The following is an 18,710-nucleotide window of genomic DNA, read 5'->3' on the forward strand; positions in this document are numbered from 1 at the left end:
TGGTCGATAAAAAATGATTTTTGTCTATATCACGTATCGGAACATAATATTCTGATAAATTTTTCATTGCTGAATTCAAATCTGACATCAAAAAGTGCCCATCATGTCGAGATTTTGAGAAAAATTGGACTAAAAAAACCTTCTTTTAGCCCTGTTCTGATCACATGTAGAGAGTGATCCCGAGGTGCTAGAAGTCTCTCTTTAGGTTTAAATTAAAGAAAATATTTGTATTCAGCGACCCCAAAAACAGTAAGTTCCATAACTAAAAATTATAAATAATTGGGCCTCTGTATACCACTGAATAGGTGCATGTAGAGTGTGCGCGCACGAAAAAGTAATGCTACATGAAAATTTTTGATTGATTCTAGATTTTTTCAATTTACTTTCATTAAATGAAGGTTCATGATTTAATTTAAGCCTAAGGAGAGACTTTTTGAATCATTTTTGGTGTCGACCAGTGTTACCGTCAATTAGGGTAACATACCTTAGAAGGGTTAATTAGAAATACTTAAAATTGTGCACTTAGTTATTTAACTTTAGTTTTAAACAATTAAAACATGTTATTAGAAGATTTATAACATTTTTTTAAATCATACAATATTTCTTCAATAAATTTCATTTGTCTGGAATTAAATTAAGTGCTCAAAATTACAAATTAATAATGGGTTTTGCTCTATAAGATTGTATAAGGCTGAATTATTATTTATCAATTATTTTAAAATAGTTTAAATAATCACATTGTAAGAAAACTGTTTCATGAATAATCAGATTCGGAAGGTCTTAATTTTACTAAAGAAAAGGCAATAAATATTAATAAAACATGATGATTTAAATAAAGCTTTACTACTCGCGTAAGTGACAATGAATTAGAGGAACTCGTGATGTACGTTTCAAGCAGTCGTTTCTATACAAATTATGTTATTAACATATTGGTTTCACAGTAAAAATTTGTATAAACAAAATTAACATTTATTAATAGTCTCTTCTAAGTCCTTTTCATTGACATGAAGCAAGCTTTCAATGATTTAAACTTCAGATTATTATATTCCAGAAGTATATAATACAGCGTACACAAAAAACATAAAAGCAGATTTTGTGACGCGTCTATGCGTTCAACAATGATTACTTAATTTCACCAAAGTTTATCAAAATATTTATATCTTTCATCTTAATTGTCCTAATGCTTAAAGCCATTGTAGGATTTAATCATATTCCATTCGAAAATATATTTCCTATACCTTAATTTATTTAAGATTACAAATCTTTGTAGGCTGATAAAAAATCCACAATATATATATATATATCTTTTTTTGTTCTTCTAATAGGACATTTGCTTCTCAAGCATTCTAGCCGTAAGTAGTTCGACGTGCGGGAATCTCATCCGCACATCGCCCTCGGTGCACGGTTATGTAAACCGCACTCACGGCCTTTATTATATATTTGCTATGTCAAGTTCTGGTGTCTCTTAGACATTCTGTTGCCGTTTTAAGTTTGCATCCTTTTTTCAAAATTATTTAGACACACAACATGTTCATTAAAATTTATGGCCTTTAATACAAAATTAGACGTAATAAAAAGATTTTCTTTCACAATCTGACTGTTCATATTTTCAAATTAACTTTTTAATCAAGATGCAAAAGATTTCTAAGAAAAAATAGAAGACTTAATAAAACTGATAAATAAAAATTATTGCTTTTTTCTTATGAACACATTATTTCTGATATTTATGATTTGAAGCACATGAGTAGTAAAAAGAGCAGCAATATTCTTTCGCACATCCAATACAATACTATGACACATCTAAATGAATTATATTGAACTAAATGGTTTATTTAGATTTAGCCACATTTAAGTACACGTGTTATTTGTGCTTCGAATTTAAAAATCATTTTTCAATGAAATTCACGTACAATTACACGTGTATTTGATGATTTCATATTTTCCGAAAGCTTCAAAATGTTTTGTAACGTGCAAGTCATTCTTTGATTTTAAAATTAAATGTCTCACCAAAACTCAACGTGTAATTACTCGTGAAATCGACACTTTCTTTTATAAAGTTTATAATATATACTTTAAATCTAAAAATCAATTAAATCTACATTGAACTCCATTACACGTTTATTTGAAACTTTAATATTTTTTCGAAATTTTGAAAGTTGTTTAACATAGAATTATACGTGTATTTAAATGAAAGACAATTTTCAGGTATTTCTTGATCAAAACTTTGATTTATTTTTAATAACAAATCAAAATTTTGAACTAGAAATACTTGAAATTTTTTTCTTATTAATTATGTTATGGATCACAATTTAACCTGACTTAAATGTATTTAAATACTTTGAAAATTAAGAAACAATTTTCTCTATTAATTTCAGTTTAAAAATAATTCCCCTCATTTAAATACACGCATAATAACTTTTTAAAACTTTCAAAAAAATATTAAAGTATGAAATATACATACGTAAAGTTCTTTGAAAAGATGATTTTTATATTTAAAGTATAAATTACACGTGTAATTACATGTTGCTAAATCTACACGTGTATTTTTTACAGGAGTGTCTTTTTTTAAGTGAATCATGTTTCTTCTATAATTAAGTAATAATTTACCAAAATTCGTTCTCTTAATTGTAAGATTTGAGTGGGAAAACTTGAAATTTGTAAAACGTAAATTTGAGAAAGTTAGTCAGTCTAAATGTTATAACTGTTGATGATCGAATTTTATTTTTAAAAATTACTACCTAGACATTTTTTTTCTAAGCTTTATACAATTTAAGTGTGTATTATTTATTACTTTAAAAGTGAAAAAACTGGCTGATTTTTAGTATAACTATACTAACTTGAATTTTTTTAAAATAGATTTCAGGAAATTACAGTAAGGCTTCGTAATTAAAGGTTTGCTCGACTTTTCTACTTTAAGTGACACAACTGAAGAGTTATTTAACTTCATTTACATTCTAGAGTTTAAAAAATTAGTATATTATGAAATATTTTTTTAAATCAAAAACAAGAAAAATAAACATTAGTCGTTCACTGTATGTTCATAAAAAGGGTAAGTTAAATTTAAAAGTAATTAAAAGAACATTGCTACATGAAATGATTCATGTATCAATTTTTCAAAAATTTCCAAATGGTATTCCATTTGAAGCTCATGGACCAATTTTAGCTATCGTGTAAAATAGAATGAGAAAGATTCATTGAAAAGAATGATTGGCAGACTTTTTTCATTTTTCGACAACAATTTTCCAATTTGAATTGATTATAACTTTTAAATGGAATTGAAAAAACCTAGTTTACACGAAACCTACACATGCAAGGAACTTACTGTCCAAATTTGAAGTTAATTGGTTGATTAGTTTTAAAATGAGAGTGTGACAAAGTTGAAAATATGGAGTTTTGAGAAAAACGCGTTTAAAGTTTTATAAGTAAAAATTAAACAAACAAGTGATTTTTACTCAATCCGGTATACTAGCTACATAGATCATTCTTTGGCTTCTAAAATATCACTTTCAAGTAATCTATTGCCAGTCAAGTACAAGTCCGTTCACTGCTAACCGATCGGTATAAACGCGTGCGTTCGCGAGCTCGGTGAGTTGTTGCTTGTTGTTACTCAATTTATATGAGTTCTAGACCTAGGAAATACTTTAGAATAACTTTTCCGTGTTCTTAAATAGTTATACTAACTAAAGCGCGTGAACGTTGTATTTCAAACGTTAAATAATATAATTTTTCATTATAAATTTATAAAATTTATTTCCATAATAGTTTCATTTCTATAACCAAGTAAAAATAAATTTGCGCGCGTGTTCTCTCCTCATGCAATCTTTGTATCATATTGTTACAAATAACAATCTCAATTTTTATTATATTTTACTTATACTTTACTTTACTTTTTGAAAATCTCATAATTTTATCTATAAGTTAATAGAATCAATTATTTTATTATTTAAAACTATACACTATTTCAGTAAATCAAAATTGACAATAAATATTATAATTCAAAAATTTTGTAAAAATGTAATATTTGATAATGTTATATCAAAAAAGCAGCAGAACTGCAAGATAAATAATTATTTAAATATCAAATATTTATTATTTACAAAAATTCAAATACTGTAGAAAAACATTAAAAATCCTAATGTTTACTTCGTAATAAAATTTGTTTTGTAAAATATTAAAATCTAACCTTTAATTTTTATCTTCACATGTGTTTTGAAAATATAAACACAAAGACATACAAAAAGCACACTATAATAATTTTTTGTTATTATTGCAAATCTCGTAATATATAATACCTTACCTCTTAGCCGATTCCGAAGGTACATGCGGCAAGCCTCCGCATGGTGCTCTCTAGGGTGGGCATATATTATTTTTGCTAGCTCCCTCCCATCTTGCATGTTAGCATTACTTTTAAATTATAATTTTATTGAAAAATTCTTGAAATTTTTTTTTGTTTTCCGGTACCTAGAAAGATGCAGTTTTTTTCAAATTTTGCTATTATATTATGCTTGTTAAGTTGCAAACTTAGGAAAAAACTGCATCTTTCTAGGTGCACTACAAAAAAAGTTAATAAATAGCAACAATTATTTATTTAAACAATTTATAATAATAGTTATTGTAAATTTAATTATATATTTTATTTTATTTATAACTTTTAAATTAATAACTTCGAAGAAAAGGTAACAAATTTATAAAATTTTGCTACTGTCTATGTATATTTGATAAAGTTATAAATCATTAATAATAAATTGTTTAAACAAATAAAAAATCAACAAAACCTTAATAAAATATATTTTTTAGTAACATATAACTTAAAATTTGTTGTTATTAGATGAACCATGAAAAAAATTCAAAAAATAATTAATGGCTTGGTTAATCCAAATGAATACAATCAATTGTTTGATGAAGTAAAATTGACTAAAACCGCCACAATGGAGGATGGGCGGAAATTAGCGTCCATTCTGTACGCATATCCTAGAGAGCACCATGCGGAGGCATGCCGCATGTTCCTCCGAAATCGGATAAGTGGAAAGATATTGTAGGGTAAAGGCACCAGTTTTCGAGGATGAACCAGTTCTCGAGTTACCATGGTAACAACCTAAAATATTGTCTTTGAATAATTATTTTCTTAGTGAATTTAAAATTTACTTATTATATTTTACATGTACAACACATATTAAACCTAATATTTATTATTAATCAAATTTTTACTAAGATTTAATGTTTATAGAAAGAAATTAAATTTGTTTACTCGAGAAATGGTTCATCCTCGGAAACTGGTGCCTTTACCCTATATAAATGTATTTTTGCGTAAAAATTACAGGGAATTGGAGTTGATGATCAATTTTTATCAGATTTTTAAAGATAAATTATAATTTTAAGGGAAAAATGTATTTTTCCGCAAAAAACGAAAAAATTTTATCTAAAGTGATTCAAATTTATACATTTTGACGTATTTTTACGTTCTTGATTTTTCTGGTGCTGTCAAGAAAAAACTAATAATTTTAGAAAAAATCATGAATTTTCTCCCAATAACCAAAATAATTTTATCTAACGGGCTTCAAATTGATTATTTTTACGTATTTTTATGTTTAGATTATAGAAATAATTTAATACACATGATAAGAAGTGGAAAAAATGGACTTTTTCCTTAAGGTAGTATTACACTTTACACTGTCAAAAAAAATCGAATTTTTTTTTTGCATTTTACTGTTCTAAATCATCTTGGAAATATAATCCCAAAATATTAAATCAAAATTCGACGAAATAAAAAAGTTACAGAACAAAGTGCAGCGCAGTGTATTTACGCGCACAGCGACAGTTTTGCGTTTTTTATTTAAAAAGAAGTATAATTTGTTTACTTAAAAGTTTACAAAATTTTCATATGCACCATTCGAAAGAACGGTTTTTGGCACATAAGAAATGGCTATTGCAAATTTTTTTTACAGAGTTTAATTGCGAAAATACTGCGTCATATTTTGATAAAAACTTGTACATTTAGGAGTTTAAATTTTAAACGCGTTTTTCTCGAAACTTCAATTAAGCAAATTATACAACTTCTGAGCAATGAATATATTAATCAGAGTGGTATTATATATTGCGGAACGGTTGACAATGTTCGAAATTTACATAATATTTTACATCAGAATAATATTAATTCTGTAATGTATTATGCTGAATTACCAGAACTGATCAAAACTACTACTTTTGCTGAATGGAAGAATAATAATGTAAATGTTATTTGTACATTACGAGTTATGAAATTCACTATGTAACTACATCCAAGAAAGTGGACGACGTGGAAGAGGCAGTGAAGTTGCTAATAATATCTTGTTTTATAATTATAATGATTTTGATCGGAAATTTAATTCAATCTTAAAGTCAACTGTAACAACTGTTGTTATTAAAAACATTTTAATTAAGAATTTAATCACAATGTTACAATACTGCGAAAATATATCTATTTGTAGATATAAGAAAATGTTGACATTTTATGATCAAAATCATGTTAACCCCGATAACATTGTCATTTTCAATAACGAAAATTGGAGCTCTACTAATTGTGACATTTGCACACATCAAAATAATGTATCTTTTGTGGCATGTAATACAACTGCACAAAAAATTGTCACATGCATAAAAGAATGCAATGAAAATAATAAATTTTTGAATTATAAGACATTCATACCCTTCTTAAAAGGAAAGTGTACAGTTGATGTATTATTAAATAAGTTGCATGAATCTGAACATTTTGGAAAATTATGTTCGTGGTCCGATGGACAAATTAAAAGATTGATGCTTCTTTTATTGTCCGAAAAATTAATTTCCATAAAATTATTAGATAACAGAGACAATGATTATAATATTCCTTTAACGTACAATAGCAACATTCCATTTTTATTTGAAAATCCAACAATTGTAGTTGATGATATCTTACAAATGACGGTAATAGTTTTGTTTCTATATTTGTAATACCTTTTTTTCATTTTTTCTTATGAACTATTATATATAAACTTATATGGTTACAAGAACTTTTTTCTTTTACAGTTACAACTTTCCGTAACTAACAATGAGAGAGCAAACTTCTTAAATATCACTTTATATCGCATTAAAGTAATGTGTTATAAACAACTTCGTTTTGTTGCGGATCTTTTTTCTATAAACGAAATTTGTATAAATACATACAGAGTAAGAAACACAAGGAAATTACGTGCATTATCGAAATTGTTACCAACAACAATGGCTGAGTATAAAACAAATTTCTCAAATAATGAAGAAGATGTAATTTTACAGGAATGGGATTAAAGTTTATTTGATGTTATACAAACATTTAATGAGGTACTTCTTATTTGATAATGATTTTTTCGTCTATTTTTAATAAAATCTGTATTACTATTCTTTTTTGTATTACAGATGAAACGAAGATATGGATATCAATAATTTTTAATATGTTTTCAACGTAAATAACGATAAAAATATTTAGATATGTACTAACTTAACAACCATAAGTGAAATACATAAATATTATTTCACACATTTATAATTATTAATATAAATAATGTAGTACTATATTATTTCATGTTATTCATATGATATTATACCTATAAACATTGAATTAATTCTAATGTTATTTACATTGATAATATTACTTTAAATACATTAAAAATAATTTCCAATTTTTAAAGACATATGATAATATTTATCGAAAAAATTTGTATTTACTATTTATTTACTTGTTCTTTATTATTATGAAGTAGTTTATGAAGAAAATATAGAAAGTAATTTTTTTTATAATAATGAATTATAATTTTAAAAAAACAATGTTTATTTGTCTATTATGTAATACTGTGAAAATATAACAATAATTTATTATTCACTATCATTTATACATGCAATAAACTATTATACGTATATTATTTTTATTGTAATATTTATTTTTCTTTTGATCTTAGCATAACATTTAATTATTATAATTTTCATATAACAATAAATTATATTCATAATAAAAAGTGTATATAATTAATTAAATATAATTAATATTAATACTAAACAATTTTAGTATATTATTTTCAAATTTATTTATGGTTTTAAAAACAACTTTAACATTAAATTTACTAAACATTCTAACCAAAGTACTTGAAAATTTATTTATATATAGAAGTGATATAATTTTTGAAAAATCTAAGTTCGTTTCAACTTTATTTGTATTATCATAATATTCTATTCTTTTATTAATATATTTATTTAAAAAAACACTAGGATATCCATTTTCTAATAAAGTGTTGTAAACAATGTTTATTATAATAAAATTTAAAAATCAAGTTTGAGACTAATTTTAGAATCTAGAAAAATACGTTACAATTTGGCGCCCAACGTGGGGCAACACGTTTTACATCCCTGATAAGAGAGTTCAAATTTTGTGTTAAAAATTTTTATATTCAAGTTCGAAATTGTTCCGTTAAAAGTTCTTACCTAATGCTACAGTTATTTTGACTTATGGTTTGTAATAATTCCAATTGTTTAGTTAAAATATTATAAAATTCTTGATTGTTTAATTTATAATAATAAATTGAGTTTCAATTAATAAAAATTTTTTAATCACTTCGTGTGAGAATAATTCGCTACAGAAGGTTGGTTACAAAGAATAAATGTTTAAGGAAATACTAAATTACAGATTATTATTTTTGTTAAAGTTACAGATAATCGTCATCAACTTCTAAATAATTTATTACGAGAAGGTTGATTTCGATTTCAAATACATAAAATTGTGTTAAGAAACCAAAAAAATTCGCGAAAGTTAAAAACTTCAAAATTATAGAAATAAAAAATTGTGAATTTGTTAAATTAAAAAGAAAAATTATTGAGAATTGATAAGTGCGAAATTAAAAATTTTAAGTTAAGAATTTAATAAAATATTTCGAAATATTATTTGCTTTTAATAATTTTATTTCGATAATAACTTGTTGTCATGTTATTGTTCATTTAATTAAATTTTATTTTCAGCTTAAATACAAGTCAATATTATTGATAATACCATTGTTCCCTAAAATTCTAATTTAATTAATTGTTTTGAAAAATCGTATTTCTCAATTTTCAATAATGGAATTGATTAAAATTCACTATTTCTGTCAATCAATATTTTAATTTTGCCTTTTCGTAAATATAAATGTTGCTTTCCAAAGTTAATTGGATTTTGTTTTTCTTTGGAAATATTGATTTCTATTTTCGAAATATTAATTTTCTTTCACCGGTGGGGAAATGAGTAAGGGCCACCTCCTTATCTATTTTCCCCACTTATGCTAATTTTGGAGGAAATTGATTAGGTGGGAAAATCGCCCCTACAATGAAGAGCCTAGCTCCGTGAAGACGCTTGACCATCTGATCACTTGTTTCCTGGATTTCTTTTGAATCCGTTTAACCCTCATCAGTTTTCAGTAAATACTCTTATTCAATTTAAACTTGATTAACTCATTGTTAGTGCCTTTATTGTGATTTATTTTGTGTAAAATTTTTTTCGGTTGTTCTTTTGGCTACAGAACCTGTGCAGTGGTGGATACAGATTTTTCTTTTTTTTTCTTTTGGTGAAAACATTGATTTTTCTGATTGTGTGTGTTGCTTGGAGGATTTGGTTCTCCCAATTGTTCACAATTGTGTAAGATGGTGGCAGACAGCACCACCCCACCGGAGGAGGACTTCAACATCGAAGTCCTCAATGTCTCTGAATCGGACGAGGAGTGGCACGACGTGGAGGAATGGGAGGACATCCTACTGGCGGATCCTGACGAGGAAGTCCAAATCCCCGCCAGTCCCAGCCCCTCGACCAGCTCAAGCTCCTCAATCATTGAGATACTTGACTGGCCGGAAGCTGTAAACGGGGATATGGACATCGAGGAGGCACCGCGAGCACCGTCACCATTCGAATCCGATGACGAAACAGTGGAGATGGAAGATCCACGTATCCCCACACCTCCACCGTGGAACCCGCCACCACCAGAACGGAACGGACCTGGAGGGATTCCTGGACCACCGGAGGAAGTTGAGGTGAGGCTGGAGGAGGATCCATTCTGGGACCCGATCCGGCCGTTCATTCCTTCGCTGGTCTGGTTGGAGCAGTACCGTCCTGGCCTCTTAAGGGCGATCAATGAAATGGTGGCTCGCTACAGTCATCGCGACAATGAGGAGTGTTACGCCGAAAATCGTAACATAAATAAATAATAGTTTTATTTAATTTTTATCAGTTGAGACTAGTCTTAACATTAAATTATCATTTTTGTCACCTAAAGGCGTAGTGTTACAATCTTGAAATTCCGATGCATCAGCAGAAGGATGCTAGATCGTTCTTACCACTAAGATTCTTTTAATGGGATTATTATTTATTTAATATGTCCAGTATAATTTATGCAGGCTTTTGAGCTCGACATGAATTCGACATGTGTATGTCTGTACATATTTATGCGTAATGGTACATAGGTGACTCCCATAATTAATTAAAAGAGATACCTATGCTCTTTATTGCCAAAAAGGGTCGTAATTTCGTCAATAACGTCGTCGCAAGAGCCGCGACCATTGTAGAACATTAGTAACCTTGCGGCGACGTTACAGACCAAGTTCGTAAATAAATAGCGAATCGCAATTTTGCGAAGGATGCGAATTAAAGATTCAGAATTCTGGCATCGTTATGAAGCGAATGGACATTGTTGCAATGTTACCAACTTGTAACTTTTGTCGTTAGCGAACCGCAATTTTGCGAATATTGCGGTCTCAATAATATACATTGCCACAACCTCCTGAAGCTGATAATTCATGCTAAAATCTTGTTAAATGGTAAACAGCCGAGACATCGGCCAGAGACCTTCCAGCAACGTTGCGAGGTGCTATTGAATGGGTAAATATGTTTAAATTAAGTGTTACGAAATAAGCGCAGATTTTATTTTAAAATCATTAATTAGTTTATTAATTACTAAAATATGTCATTATATTAATCTAAATAGGTCATGCCGCATCTATATTGTTGATATAAAAGAATGTTTAAATTTTAAATTATTAAAGAACTAAATTTAAAATTGAAATTAAAATAAAAAGAATCGAAATTAAAATAGTATTTCTGTGCCGTCTAGTGGGGTTACCACTGAACGCGTTCAGTGGAAGCTCCCCGCGCATCCCTCGGCATTGTGCGAGAGAGAAAGAAGATATGCTGTACCAGCAAATCTTTCTCTCTCAGATACATTAGAGCGTGCGTCTCTTTCCACCTAGCGAACCTTTCTCTCTTAGACTAACGTTTCTTTAAGCTGTATCGCTTCTCTCTTACTCCACAGACCGTTGAGTGCATGGCAGTCGTTGGTTCTCGCATACTCATTTGGACTATACGCTACAGGTACCTATACATATGAGTTCGGGCTATAGGCGCTTACATGGTACGCTATATTCCACAGTACCATTACACTCTTATTCCCCTCACCTATTCTTTCTCCTTACCTCCCTTCTTCCGTCCAAGCCTACAAGCTATGCAATACAGTGCTGTCAGATTAAAAGCACGTGTATTTATTTATTTTGAGTTATGCTACTGCTCAATTCCAGATCAAAATTGGGTATGAAGTTGAAATTAAAATATTTTACCCAATACTGGAATTCAAACAAAATTAAAAGGATGTATTTTAAAAATTAAACATTTTTAAAGATACATGTACAGTGAATGTACTAAGGATTTTCCTATAAGGAAAATTATTATTTTCCAATTAATTATCCTTTTAGGATAATATATCAATTTTATTAATTATTTTAATTGGAATTAATTTTAACTCCAATTCTCGAAATTATTTAGCAACTTCCGTTCAAATGTGAAGTCAGCTAAAAATCGCATGGCAACAGGCCCCTGAGTTCCACCTCTATCTTTACAAATTTTCCTTAGTTTGCAAAAACTAGCTTAGTAACAATGTCCAATACCCTTGTTACCATTTCCACCTGTTTTCCAAAATTACGATTCAGCATTAATTCCCACTTTAGATCCCTAAGCGTACCTACGAGGCATCTCTGGCCCATTTCTCTATGTTCAGTACGGTCTTGGTGAAACACGGAATAACACCCGTGCCTCTACCAATTAAAAAGCCAACGCGCTCCCGTCCGGTACCAAGGACCCGCTTTAATTGTATGCTTATACGATTACTGCGGCCGGACGTAAAATAAAAATTCAACTTACTCCGAAGTCCACGGAGGCCGGTTGAAATCAATTCGGGGAGAAGTTTTAAGGGAAGTCGCTTTCCTTATCTTTGTCGCGAGACCAGCCGGGTACGTGTAGGACCCGCGCCTGCCCTTGTAATTGACGGTCAACAAATTAGAGTAAAAGGGTGGATTTGTCTGTCCCTGTCTAGTTAACGCGAAAACGACATACGGCAAACCGCTAATGCGCCACCTGAGTGAATGTGAGAGGACACAAAATTATAATAGTTTTTTTTTATTTTATTGAATGTTTTGCCCGTCGGCAAGTGATTGTAAGGGGCGAGAAGGTGTTCAACCCTCAACTAACCGACGGTAGAATAAGGAACACGGAACGGTAAGTACTCAACGTATCGTTTCGAACTAAAACTCAATTTCATTTGTTAAATTTGATTATTTCTTTTTATGTCTTGCTAATTTCTTTTTGATAAATAAAATTTGTGATTTTTTTTCCTAATTCTTTGCTAATTAATTCTTTCCCTCTATTCTATCCATGACAATTTAATAAAAGAAGTCGCGGTATATTTTCTAATTCAACCTAGAAAATATCAGCATTTTAGCGAAAACGAACCCATGAATATAAACTTAAATCCAAATTGGATTTAAGGCAGTTTGAACCTCCGAGAACTCTTGAAATTAGGGCCATCTCAAAAGCCCCCAGTTTCTTTTAATAAATTATTTTTAAGGTAATTTATTTCTATAGACAAATAATTTCTTCGGTTCGTAACAAGGAGTGCCCACTCCGATGGAGGACTGATCTCGCGGGACGCTCGGCCCTACCCACAGAGATTCAGGAGTGGCCACTGGAAGAGCCGACGATGGTGGACCAGGAGGTACAGACGGAGTTCGTTGCCGTTGAGCGGTCAACTCAAACGACTCCCCTGACTCCCGCACCAACAGCACCACCATCGCCGGAAGCAACTGAAGAGCCCCCGGCCTTGATGGAGTTGGACCCAGTATCCTCGGCTTCGGAGGATACACCGGAAACGGTGGATCCGTTCGGACCCTTCCCGAAGCCCAAAGTCCGGCCAGAAGAACCCCAGTGGTGGTCAAGTCACTCCGAGGAGAGCTACCACCACGAGCGACGCTACAGAAGACCAAGCCGCCGAAGCAGGAGTCGCAACGGCAGACTCAAACCCACACCTGCGACGATTCGCAGCCGTCCATAAGAGCCGACCTGCATCGTCCGTTGGGTTGATGACAGTTCCGAAGACGAAGCACCTGGAATGTCATCGTACCCTGCTCCAGCTGCACCGTCCCCCCCGCAACGTCTATGCTGGAACTGTCATCAAGAGGGGCACAATTTCAGCAGCTGCACACAATCCAGGCGGAGGTTCTGCCAAATGTGTGGAAGACATGGGCACACCACCCGAACGTGCCCACGCTGTAGCAGCAAATGGGAGGCGATGGGACAGTATGTCCCTAGATACGGTACCAACATCCCTCGCGACCAAGACCATCATCGCCACCGCCCATATTAAGGGTAAAGATTTCATTCCCTTAATTACTCAATTCACTTCATTTTCACTCATTTCACTTTATAATTCACTTATTTCACTTAATTCCACTTATTTTACTTATGTTTAACTTGTATTTCACTTATTGTTAATTTATAATTTCACATAATTTTTCGAAATATTTCACGTAAATATTATTCACTTAAATTATTATTATATTATAATAATCTTTGTATTCATTCCTTTATTCATTCACATTTTCTTAGCACATAAAATTTCTCGTTATTATTAGATTATGTATTTGATAATGAGGGTTCTCGAGGGTTTCTACCTGCAATTTGTTTCGTCAAAAACAGCCTACGGTTGAGGGTTTATTTTCTATTATTGTTTATATAAGATGGTCGATGATCGGTTAATTACTGTCATGTAAGGGGAGGTGGTGTCCCTCATCTTACCAGCCGCGCCCGAGTTATAACCATGTGCTTATACTGGAGAATTAAAATGAAGTAGAAAATATTTGGTTTTGAAAACTTGGTTTGGTTTTGAAAGAAAACTTTTTAATAGCACCTTTGGGTTAAATTGGTTTAAAACACATCGTATAGGTTTATTGTACCAAAATTATAAAACTTTTAAATATTAACATGTACATTTGGAACAACATATGCTCGTAATCGTGAAATTCTGGGAAATATGTCAAAAGAAATTAAAAAATGTTTATATTTAAAAATTTGGATGAATAACTCATTGAGAGTTATAAAATAATATTGTCATTAAGCCTGAGAACGCCACACAGGCCCCCGCTGTAATTGACTTACTTGAGGTCCAAGCTCAGGTCAAGCCTGTAGAGCAGGAGTACACCAGCTATGGGATTCCGTTTAGCAACGGCGCTAAGTAGTGCTACGCTACGCTACGCTACGCTTAGCTACTCTACGGATTCTTCTAATTAAAAAACAACTTAAAAACAGGGTAGTACAACACAACAAAATACAGTACAGTACAGTACAGTACAGTACAGTACAGTACAGTACAGTACAGTAATGTAAAAAGAATTGTAAAAGAATTGAACAAATTTAATTAATCGTAATTACACCATAACTCGGCTACCTAATTCTTTGTAATTCGATCTTTAAATTCGCGAGAGATATCTAAGAAAAGGGAATAACGTTCCACATTAAAAAAAAACAAGTTTAACTTGGCTATTTGAACCGGAGAGATTTGAATTTTAGGAATAATGACACAAGTAAATTTTTAAAAATCAAAAATTAAATAAATCTAATTTTCAAAACGCAACAAATAGATGGTTACAGTACAGTACAGTACAGTACTTATATTACAATTTAAAAAAAACGAACAATCATCTCCATGCTTAACATAAACATTTATTTTAAACCACCTCCATAACAACAGTTGCTATGGTAACCGTTTCCATAGCAACCGTTGCTAGGGTAATCAACAACACTAGTAGATCCCAACAGGTGGTTGTTGGGTGTCGACGAGTCTCATGTCTCAATTTAGAGAAGTCTCAAGCCTCAATTGCGACAAGTCTCATGTCTCAATTGAGACGAGTCCTAAGTCTCAATTGTGACTTAAAACTCGTCAATTGAGACAAATCTCAAGTCTCATTTGAGAAATAATAATTTGCCTTTTCAACAGGCAAGGGGTTAACCACTTTATTTTAACCCTTTTATAACCCTTGGATACATTGTAAACAATTTTTACCGCCATCTTAAATAATTATGGTAACGAAAACTAAAAAAAATTTGATTTTTTGAAAAAAACTCAGTGTATTCTCCTCTTAAGTGAATTTGAATTTGTGTTATAGCTAGTGACTTTGCGCTACGCTCCGAAGCGATTACACCGTAGCGATTTGGAACAAAATCTTGACCAATTCGCTAACTCGTAGCGCCGATAGACTTTGTTTTTTATCTTACACGCCACTAATTAATTTTTTTGACAAAATTCAAACAGGAGTTGATCTTGATTATCATATACAATAAGTCTGTAAAAAAAATTAATTTTTTAGTGCTAATTAATGCAATGCGCTACTTAGCGCCGTTGCTAAAAGGAATCCCATAGCAGTTCCCTTTACAGGACGCAATCCCTGATCGCCCGTTTTATACACACAGGCTTGGGTTGAGGGAAATTTGTTTTCTATTATTGTATACGTGACATAGGTGATGACCGTTTAATTCCCGTGTGTGGAAGTGATGAACGCATACTTTATTTACCAATGGCTATGCCCGATAACGCCACTCAGGCCTGCCGCAATGTGTGCCTTATGCGAGATCCTAAAATAGGCCCAGTCCGGTAGAGTATAGGGGTATAACACTTTTCCTCACAGAAGTGGAACGGCTACTAAAGAAAACTTGTATATATACTTTATATTCCCAGTAAAAAAAATTGGGAGTAAGCGAAAAGAATTGGTGGTAACTTAAGCTGAATTAAGTTTGTCGGAAAAACCGAATTGGAACGTTACGGTGAATTATTTTTTTCTTACTCTGGACTCGTGTGCTTTGAGTTCGGGGTTCGATTCCCTGGATGGGTAGATTTTTTTCGTAAAGAAATGTTCCCATAATATTACTGTAATATTCTCTTGTAATATTACCTTAATATTACGGTATAATATTACTGCAATATTACTGTAATATTACCTTAATATTTGCGCGTAATATTACAGTAACATTACCGGTAATATTACCTTGAGGCGGACATTTTAAGATCACAGTAAGATTACTGTAATATTACCTTGATATTGAGGTTATATTACGTGCTTCTTGGGAAATGTAACCCTTCTCATTTTGTTTAATATAAATTTCATTAATAATTAATTAAAATTTTTAAAAAACTATGGTATATTTTTATTTTTTTATTATTTTTATTATTGTATTTATATATTTTTTTTAATTATTTTTTTATTTCTTTATTATTATTTTATTATTATAATTATATTATTATAATATTATTATTAATTATAATTAATAATGCCAAATACTCCGATATTACTAAAATGGCTAGTAAAAGCAGGACCAAGTTAGGAAATATTAACATTTTCTGCCAAGTTAGGACCAGCTTAGGGCCAATTATCATTTTAGGCATACCTTGGGGATTTCTACTCGGGCAATGTTGGCCAACACAGTAAAAAAAATGGGAGTTAGCGAAAAGAAATGGTGGTAACTTAAGCTGAATTCGGTTTGGCGAAAAAACTGAATTGGAACGTTACGGTGAATTATTTTTTTCTTACCGTGAATTCTTTTTTGTTGAACATTTGATTTGACGTTTGTTTATTTGAGTTTGCATTATAAATAAATAGAGTAAATGTTTCGAAGTGTAAAAAAGCCGATTTGCACTAAGAAATATATAATTTTTTAAAAAGAAATTTTTTTTACACTTCGAAACATTTATTTTATTTATTATTTATAATGAAAACTCGAATAAACAAACGTCAATTTAAATGTTCAAGAGAAAAGAATTTACGGTAAGAAAAAAATAATTCACCGTAACGTTCCAATTCGGTTTTTTCGACAAACTTAATTCAGCTTAAGTTACCACCAATTCTTTTCGCTTACTCCCAATTTTTTTTACTGGGATTATAAAGTATATATACAAGTTTTCTTTAGTAGCCGTTCCACTTCTGTGAGGAAAAGTGTTATACCCCTATACTCTACCGGACTGGGCCTATTTTAGGATCTCGCATAAGGCAGACATTGCGGCAGGCCTGAGTGGCGTTATCGGGCATAGCCATTGGTAAATAAAGTATGGGTTCATCACTTCCACATAATGGAATGTATTGTTATTTTTTTTAATGAATTGTTAACAATTGTTTATTGTAAAAAGGTGTGTTGTCGGAAAAAAAATTAAAGATAGTTTCACATTAATTTTGATAGAAATTTAAAAGTTTGTATTTTTTTTCATTTTTTTAATTTTTTGAAAAATTTTCATAATTTTCGTTCATGTAAATATAAATATAAATTTTTTGATTTAAAATTTTTCTTATGAACATAAATGGATAATGACAAATATATATATACTTAGATGAATTGTTATTTTTAAAAGTTTATTTAGTTATTTATTAATTTTTTTTCAGAATTCTAATTGTCATAATTATGGGACTAGGAGCAAAGGATTGTCTAATATTGTTTCGCCTTTGCCGTATAGTGTAAAAAAAAGTCTTTAGCTTCAAAAAATTCATTTCCAGAGATTTTTGAAATTTTTAAAAATTTTAATAAATTGTATTTCAATAATGAAATAAGAAGTGAATTTACTTTTGTTTATGAAAAAAATGAAGGTTAATGCAGCGTTGACTGATTTTACCAATAAAATTGTAAAAATATCCTGTACGCTTCATCTGAAAAGTAACAATGAAATTGATATTAAAGAAATTAAAGAATCTTTATTGCATGAAATGATACACATCTTTATTTGGCAAAATTTTGGAACAAAAGATTGTAATGCAGTTTATCATGGATTACAATTTAAAAAAAAGATGAAGGAAATAAATTTGTTAACAAAAAAAGATGGATTTCAAACCACTATTGAGCATAAGTGTTCAAAAAAAGTTATACTTAGACCTTATCATTGGGTTTGTAAAAGTTGTAAGTTTGAAATTCAATTAGTAAAAAGAAGACAACCTTTTTTTACAAGGTGAAAATCATTAAAAACCAAGATCAGATGAACATTGTAAAAACAATGTTTGGCAATGTTTATCTCATCCTGAGTTAAAATACAACTCTTTGCAAAAACAAAAAAATGAATTATAAAAATTTTTTCATCTTTTTTAATATTGATAATGGTTTTTTTATTCAGCAGTATTTTTGTTGTTTTCTCTTTTTTCCATCATTTTTGTTAATATTTAATATTGTAATTAATTTTTTGTTTTTGTTAAAATTTTGTAGAATAAAATGAGTTTCAATTTTTGAAATATTTTTTTTAAAGGGGTGTTAATTATGTATACAATTTTTTAATTTTATTTTAGAATCTTCGTTGTAATAATTTTTTTTGTAACATATGTTATTATTATTATTATTATTATATTCATTAAAAGAA

The 18,710-nt window shown here is 30.3% G+C and overlaps 2 protein-coding genes across 3 annotated transcripts in view; one reads left to right on the forward strand and one right to left on the reverse strand.

Annotated features, from left to right (window-relative positions):
• The window catches only part of LOC127285794 (pre-rRNA-processing protein TSR1 homolog), a 141,584-nt gene that overhangs the window by 103,850 nt on the left and 19,024 nt on the right, over positions 1–18,710 (reverse strand). The window lies entirely within an intron of this gene.
• LOC127285802 (recQ-like DNA helicase BLM) lies at positions 6,248–7,684 on the forward strand. Its single transcript, XM_051311985.1, has 3 exons — positions 6,248–6,942; positions 7,045–7,335; positions 7,411–7,684. The coding sequence occupies exons 1-2, from the start codon at positions 6,433–6,435 to the stop codon at positions 7,300–7,302; spliced, it is 768 nt and encodes a 255-aa protein (XP_051167942.1). The 5' UTR covers positions 6,248–6,432; the 3' UTR covers positions 7,303–7,335; positions 7,411–7,684.

This window comes from Leptopilina boulardi, unplaced genomic scaffold (assembly GCF_019393585.1).
Source record: "Leptopilina boulardi isolate dan_hultmark-lab unplaced genomic scaffold, ZJU_Lbou_2.1 LbouV2_341, whole genome shotgun sequence".
Lineage (NCBI taxonomy): Eukaryota > Metazoa > Arthropoda > Insecta > Hymenoptera > Figitidae > Leptopilina > Leptopilina boulardi.

Coding starts and splice junctions, on each gene's coding strand:
- LOC127285802 (XM_051311985.1), top strand. CDS start 6,433: ATGTTACAATACTGCGAAAATATATCTATTTGTAGATATAAGAAAATG. Junction 6,943..7,044: donor ATGATATCTTACAAATGACG/GTAATAGTTTTG, acceptor TTTCTTTTACAG/TTACAACTTTCCGTAACTAA.